The 6876-nt window shown below is 47.2% G+C and overlaps 4 protein-coding genes and 1 non-coding gene across 5 annotated transcripts in view; 3 read left to right on the plus strand and 2 right to left on the minus strand.

The window, feature by feature from the left end:
- LOC123182242 (CASP-like protein 5B2) lies at positions 1-2139 on the plus strand. Its single transcript, XM_044594744.1, has 3 exons — positions 1-227; positions 726-858; positions 1557-2139. The coding sequence occupies exons 1-3, from the start codon at positions 97-99 to the stop codon at positions 1755-1757; spliced, it is 465 nt and encodes a 154-aa protein (XP_044450679.1). The 5' UTR covers positions 1-96; the 3' UTR covers positions 1758-2139.
- A 944-nt stretch (positions 2140-3083) lies between these two features.
- Positions 3084-4210, minus strand: LOC123170459 (uncharacterized). Its single transcript, XM_044588329.1, has one exon. It carries the CDS (start codon positions 3834-3836, stop codon positions 3456-3458), a length of 381 nt encoding a protein of 126 aa, XP_044444264.1. The 5' UTR covers positions 3837-4210; the 3' UTR covers positions 3084-3455.
- Positions 4211-5239: 1029 nt separating this feature from the next.
- Positions 5240-5400, plus strand: LOC123183705 (U1 spliceosomal RNA). The gene has a single exon (XR_006492740.1). It is a non-coding gene; the product is annotated as a U1 spliceosomal RNA (small nuclear RNA).
- LOC123182244 (uncharacterized) lies at positions 5260-6293 on the plus strand. Its single transcript, XM_044594747.1, has 2 exons — positions 5260-5994; positions 6093-6293. Exons 1-2 carry the CDS (start codon positions 5818-5820, stop codon positions 6138-6140), a joined length of 225 nt encoding a protein of 74 aa, XP_044450682.1. The 5' UTR covers positions 5260-5817; the 3' UTR covers positions 6141-6293.
- LOC123182243 (uncharacterized) overlaps positions 6293-6876 on the minus strand; it is a 4598-nt gene continuing 4014 nt past the window's right edge. The window contains exon 12 of the mRNA XM_044594745.1: positions 6293-6668. Coding sequence (XP_044450680.1) covers positions 6493-6668 — 176 coding nt within the window. The 3' untranslated portion in view covers positions 6293-6492. The remainder of the gene's footprint in view (positions 6669-6876) is intronic.

The following is a 6876-nucleotide window of genomic DNA, read 5'->3' on the forward strand; positions in this document are numbered from 1 at the left end:
CGGTAGCAGCTAGCAGGCGGCGGCAGTACCACTGCTCCACTCGCACGCGCGCGCATGGCCGACCTGGGCGGGAGGTGATAACTGGGCGGCGCGGAGATGAGGGAGCTGGTGGGGAGGCCCGGGACGTGGGGCGGGCTCTGGCTGCGGCTCGGCCAAGCCGCGCTCGCCGCCGCCTCCATCGCCGTCATGGCCTCCGCCAACGGCTTCGCCGGCTACACCGCCTTCTGGTAACCTTCCTGTCTTCTTTGGGAGGTTTTTTCCTGGGCGGAGTACCATCTACTAGTCTGTTAATCTGCGAGCGATGGATAGTTTAATCACGAGGGGCTTTGTTAATCCGTGAGCACTCAACTAGAGTATTGAGATGGTTGGATAAAGAATCTAAGAAGATAGTATGAAGTTAACCATCACTGTCCTGTAGACATGTGCCTGAGAAAATATGTAGGTTTGGACTTGTGATGAGTGGCGATTTCAGTACAAGTTGGCTCTTGCACGGGTGAGCACTGTCCAAAAACTAATGGCTGAGAGCTCCTCAGGGCCAAATTGGGCCTTCTGCAAGCCATGTGGTGTGGGTGCATGGTGGTGGTAATTCCTAGATTCAGCTACAAATTTAGTGCAATCGTGGCTTATTTGCAGACTTGTATTAATACAACATTCCCCTTTTAGAATTTCTACTGCTAATGGCATTTGAGTTTTGTAATGAGCTCTTTGTCTCTTTCGAGTTTCAGCTATCTGATTGCATCGATGGGATTACAAGCGCTCTGGAGCTTGGGGCTTGCATGTCTTGATGGATACGCCCTTAAAGTCAAAAGAGATCTCAACAATGCTGTTTTAGTGAGCTTATTTGTAGTCGGAGACTGGGTAATGATAAAAGACCTTCTAAAACTCTTTGCCATGCAGTGTGCTGTTTTGATTTCTTGCTTTCTCCAGTTCTTTTTTCTTGAAAATGTGCTCTACTGCATTGTTTATCATGAACTAACATTCGATATATGATAAGCATGCTCTTTGAGAAGCTCTAAAGCATAGCATATGTGAAAAATGAATTCAAATGATCATTCAGGGCTTATTTTGCGTGCTGAAATGCTACAGAAATGTGGGGTTCTATACATAATATTGTTTACTAGGTTAATGGTCCTGTTCTAGTTCAATTATTCCCTCCCTCTGCCCCGCTCAAGATACATGCACGGCTGAAGCACACATATTACAGGGTTGACGTTTAAACTACAGCAGATGGGTGCCCTTGTGAGTTATTGCTTGTCTAGTGGAGTTTATTGTTGCACACTAAGTTTAAGGTGTTGTACTTTCTGTTGAGTTTTGATTTATGTGCTTATTATTGAAGTTATTCATGGTATCTGTATTCTTCTTTCCATATAATGCATCTGGCATTAGCTGAATGGTTATACTAATTTGACATATAAAAACTTATCTGTGCATGTCATACAATCTTAATTGATTGAGTTATCTACCAAATTGTATGAGTATGTCCTTCATTTGGACAACTTTGTGTTCCTTGTTCAGTGTCTCCAGCAACACTAATGAGACCCAACTATGCGATGCAGGTTACTGCGATTCTCTCGTTTGCTGCATCGTGCTCAGCTGCTGGTGTAACAGTTCTTTTTGAGAGGGACATTTCTTTCTGCAGAAGATATTACGAACTGCCTTGTGGGAGATTTCAACTCGCGACGGCATTCGCTTTTCTGTCCTGGGCGCTAAGTGCTACATCAGCGGTCATCATGTTTTGGCTCCTGGCATCCTTCTGATTTTGTGTATAGTCCTCCTGTGTGTAAGTTCTGTTTATAGTGAGGTTTCCGCTCATCATAGGATTTATATAGGATGATTTTTCAGATATGTAAGCAACAGAAACCACACTGCCAAAACAGATGGAAATGTTGGGACACCTATAAACTCCATGGAGCGCATTTCCTAGGTACTACTCCCTCCGTGCTAAATATAAGTCTTTTCAGAGATTTTCCTAGGGACTACATACGGATGGATATAGGCATATTTTAGAGAGTAGATTCACTCATTTTGCTCCGTATGTATTCCATATTGGATTCTCTAAAAGGACTTATATTTAGGAATGGATGAAGTATTACTCGCTGGAAGCTTTCCTCCAGAAAATGATGCTAAATCGATTTCTCATTATAGTGTCTCCAGATACCCTTCATGTTCTTCTCTAAGGTGATACTAGTACCATAGTCTTAGCGTTGCAGCTGTACCAGTTATCTGACTAGTTCCTTCCTTTGTAGTTTTGGGATGATGCGATGCAATATTGGTGACCAATTAGAATGTTTTAGCCGAGTCGGGGATGTGTGTCGCTGCTCTTTAGCTGTGTTGCGAATGAACACAAAGAATCTGTGGAGTTTCAGGCATGCTGAAACCTATCGGCTCCGTTGTAAAGAATCAAAGTATAAGGGGGTTGGTCTGGACAGAGGTGCCATTTCAATAGTCCGACTGCTCTGATTTTGTTGTGTAACTCTACCTGGAACACCGTTAAAGAAGTCAGGCAATTTGAGATTACAAATGTGTACGAATTTCATCAACGCCATGTTGACTATACTCTCTGCGCCTCTAGATCATCTGAATGGAACATCTGCATGAGAAGTCAAGGATGAGAGGGTTTCTTGTGTGGGCTTGGCTCTCGATATCAAACCAATTTTTTTTTTCTGTTTTTGCGGGGATATCGAACTTAATTTAACAAAGATGAAATTCAGGCGGACAATGTCCGTGAGTCCGTGTGGGCGGAAGATGAACTGATCGTAGTTGATGTAGTATTCGTGCATGCTTTAGTTATGCTTCTCGCGCATACTCCTTTCCTGATTGGAGACTAGAGTAGCACAGAGTGTCCATGTTTCTTGCGATTCGATATACTGTACATCTTTTCAACCAAAGTTATTCTTGTTCTTCTGAGTTTCAAGAGAAAAATGGTTGTTCTTGCTCTGGGTGTGAAACCAGAAGGTTGTTTTTATCGTGATTTCGAACTGAAAACGAGATTTTTCTTCTTCTTCTTTGAAAAGGAAGACTGAACTGAAGAACGCGGATGCAATTAGCAACCTTGATGCTTGACACTCGCTTCTTTTGCAGTCTTGCAGCAAGTCATGTGTGCGTGTACACAACCTTTTTGTACATGGTGAAGCTTTTATTGCCATATTACACTCCATGAATGGACTCTGACACTATACATTTCTTCACAGGACTCCTTCGGAGGTCCTGCGCTTACGCATCCCATATTTACAGTTGACAATCATTACAAGCTGAATTGAAATACCAATACATGCATGTATAGCACACACAAACTGCAGGTCTGCAGCTCGTATTAGCTTAGCTAGGCCAATACTTGAGGTTTCCACCAATCCACATCGTATCTGCATGTACTCGACGACGTACCTAGGCAAGTCTTCACCTGCTTCGCTCTGTTTCCTTTATTCTTGGCCTTTCTGCGCTTCAATCACAATCAATCACCACGATCCATGCTCCATGCTGCGCCGACGGTGCGCCGGAGACCGCCGCGCGGCTCCGGCCGCACCGGAGTCGCCCGAGAAGCGCTGGTGCCGGCCGGAGTCCCCGGGGAGACGGAAGTAGGCCGAGGCCGCCGTGGGCGACGAGGACGGCTGCTCGTCGAAGAGCAGGTCGGCGAGGGAGACCTGCCCCTCCTTCCTGTACTGCGCCACGGCCCTGTAGATGAACGGGATGAGGCCCTCCATGACACCCTTTGCTTTCGCTCGAGAGAGCTGAAGAAGACGGTGGAGAGAGGTAGTAGTGGTTATTGGGACAACACTTGAGGGAGAGGTTTGACACGCTTTGTTGGGATGAATGATGGCGAGGCAGGAGGAGGACATGGGCTTAAAAAGGGAGCCAAAACAGAAGAGGCCTCCGGGTGGATAGAGATCAGAGACCAAATGGGACGCTCGCCTAGGAAGGATAATTGTTCCCTGACAGCTTCACCTTAGCTCCGAAATCAATCAACCAAAATGTGTCGTGTCAGGGACTCAGGGGTACTATTACAAGGGAATTCATCAGGGTAACTGCTAGCTAGCTAGGACATTATTCCGGGTTAATTAATCATTGGGGCTATGGAATCCCAGTAGGGGAGGGGAAGGAGGCTTGAACGCAAGGGATGGTCAGTCTTGCAAGGCGAGTTTTCCAAGTGGACAGCGACGTTATTTTCAGTCAGTTGCTGTAATTTCTCGGCTGAAAAACCCTTGATTGAAGCCTACAGCTTACCTGCCACAAAAGATAAGCAAACACAAACCTCCGCCCGGACCATGATTGGTCGAGTTCTTTTTATCCAACTCCAGGCCTGCCGGTGGCGTAAGCCTCCGGAAAATCGCTGCCATGGCGGGAAGGAAAGTTCAGCGTGATCTCACCTCACCCCGGCCGACTATGCTGCCAGGGCGGGGCGGGACAACCGGACAAGAAGATCGATCCATCTGGCTGCTGACTTCTTCCCCGATACACTTGTCGAGCCGTTGCGTGGCGAGCGTGAGTAAACAATGGGGAAGATGGCGGCCCGTGCGGCTGACGTGGAGGCATGATTGCTAGGGTTGACCTCGCCGGCGTAAACTGGTGCGGTGCTGGGGTTTGTTTATGGCACTGGAGATGCTGATCGGGCAACAGTTCATACCAGATCGTTGTTTTTCTTCTTCTTTTTGCGAGAAGAAGAAGAGAATGAGCGGCGGTTCGTACCGGATCGTATCGTCTGCTGATAGTATTTTGTTTTGAGCCGGCGGTCGGATTTATTTGTACTTTGCTTGGATAGCTGTATCTCTAGTTGGCTAGGGTTATTGTATTGGCACTGATGGGGATGTCCGAACTAACCGCGGGTAAGGCTGGGTCAAGAAGAGCAGAGTTGCGCGGAAACCGCACAAGCTTGCGCTTGCTTCTTCACCTCGATATCTGGTTGATTTTCTGCAGCGGTGAAAGTGAAATGCGCCTCTCAAACTTTCTTTGGTTTCTATCTTCAAATTTTTTATAACATTTTCCAATGATAGTACTTTTTTTCAACCTATATGATTACAAATTTCAGCGGCGACTCGGTCTGGACTCTGGACATATCGCGTCTCCCCTGGCCCAAGAAGCCCAAGGCCCAGATGGTTTTGAGCCCGTAGAATTGCAGCTGGAAAAGACGTTGGGCAACACGTCTGATCCATCTCGCTGGACGTTTTAGTCCCATACTGCTCATCAACAGAACGAGACATGTCAGGGGAGACTATATATGAAGCACCTGGTGCTACCGAGAAAAGCACTTACCTGGACGGGGTCAATGGATGATCAAGAAGACCCATGGCCTGGATTAGTGGCCTCCATTGCACTTGGGAGGAACGCTGGTCCACCATCTCCTCTAGTAGGAGAATGGACGTCAAAATTTGTGATAGAGGGGGTACGCGTCCGCGCGGCCCCTGCCAATGTCAATTTGGTTCATGTTTGAGAGTGTTGATCATGTTATCGGTGAAGAGAACCTGATCTTTATCTATAATTTTATTCAGAACAGGGCTAAAGCTATGCGTGTCCTCTCAGGGTTTTCTTCTCAGAGGCTTATGCTGAAGGCGATATTTGTTTACCACTTTAGAACGTTCCGGGCGGACCGAATCGAACGGCCTGGAAAGTCGTGACGGGACTCAAAGTCCGGTGCGGAAATGATCGGGAGCTCTGTTTTTGGGTGCATTCTGGGAGTTTCCAGCTGACGCCGGACGGCTTTCAGCGCCTATAAAGGACGCTCGGCGTATCCGCTGCTAACGGCAGCTGCTTGCAAGAGAGCATTCGCCCTCGTTCGTAAAATCTTCCGCCTTGAGTAGAACTTCTGTCGCGTATTCTGCTAGCATGGCGCCGTCGTACTCACCGGAGCCGGAGCCGCCGTTCCGGCCGAGGGAAAAGATAGTGAAGATGCAGAGGTACTTCCAGAGCGTGCACAGGCCGACGTACTTCAAGGGGCGCTACGACGTGATCACCTCCGTCGCCATCCCTCTCGCCCTGGCCGCCTCCAGCATGTTCCTCGTCGTAAGTTGAATGAGCATCCATGTCAGTACTTTTCTTGTGTTTTACGTTGGGCATTGCACTGACGTTGGTGTCATGGTGTGTTGTGCGTGCACGCGCAGGGGCGCGGGATCTACAACATGTCCCACGGCATCGGGAGGAAGGAGTGACCATTTTGGGGTACCGATTGAAGCCCTCTCTTCTGTGTCGTCTAACACCTAAGAGCCCATGTACAGTTGTGTGTGTACGTACCTTTGTGAAGTGAAAGCAGTGTACTAAAGTGTTGGATTCAGATGGGAGTTGTCGCCTATTTTGAACGAGCAAGCCAACAATCGAGTTGTTTTCCAGTTATAAAATAACAAAAGAGCGCAGCATGATCGATGTACTGGATTTGCAAGGGTGCTCTCCGCCAAAGATCAGAAACACATGCAGAGCGTAGGCAAATCCATGGAGAACCTATGTTACATTAGTGTTGAGTTCACAGATTATTGCATAGTAACTTTCCTCGGACCGTCATGGAAGCTATATGACCCTGCCGATACGGGTATCAACCACCGTAGGCTTTGAAACTTCTGAAATCTCCAATGCTTGGGCCAGTGTTGATCTACGATTCTTCCAGGCATCTTCTGCCCACTCCTTCATTCGCTCACCTTCTGCCTTTCTATTTGACTGAATAAGCAACAGTTCCGCATACTCGCCTGAATATTGGACAAGCAGTGACAAATTCAGTATTATTAAACCAATGGTAAGAACGAGAACAACAGTCACCGTAAAAGCCTCAATACAAGCAATACACGAATGTGCACAATTGCTAGCAATAACGCTGCTTATTTTCACTGCTTAAGATTAGTGATACTCAGATTTGTCAGGACTCTGCGAATTCAGCTTATACTAACACTAACTGAG

Source organism: Triticum aestivum, chromosome 1D (genome assembly GCF_018294505.1).
Source record: "Triticum aestivum cultivar Chinese Spring chromosome 1D, IWGSC CS RefSeq v2.1, whole genome shotgun sequence".
NCBI lineage: Eukaryota > Viridiplantae > Streptophyta > Magnoliopsida > Poales > Poaceae > Triticum > Triticum aestivum.

Bases quoted from the DNA above. Each gene is read 5' to 3' on its own strand.
- LOC123182242 (XM_044594744.1), top strand. From the start codon at position 97: ATGAGGGAGCTGGTGGGGAGGCCCGGGACGTGGGGCGGGCTCTGGCTG. The intron at 228-725 runs GTAACCTTCCTG...TTCGAGTTTCAG, and splicing joins GCCGGCTACACCGCCTTCTG to CTATCTGATTGCATCGATGG. The intron at 859-1,556 runs GTAATGATAAAA...TATGCGATGCAG, and splicing joins TATTTGTAGTCGGAGACTGG to GTTACTGCGATTCTCTCGTT.
- LOC123170459 (XM_044588329.1), bottom strand. From the start codon at position 3,836: ATGTCCTCCTCCTGCCTCGCCATCATTCATCCCAACAAAGCGTGTCAA.
- LOC123182244 (XM_044594747.1), top strand. From the start codon at position 5,818: ATGGCGCCGTCGTACTCACCGGAGCCGGAGCCGCCGTTCCGGCCGAGG. The intron at 5,995-6,092 runs GTAAGTTGAATG...GTGCACGCGCAG, and splicing joins CCTCCAGCATGTTCCTCGTC to GGGCGCGGGATCTACAACAT.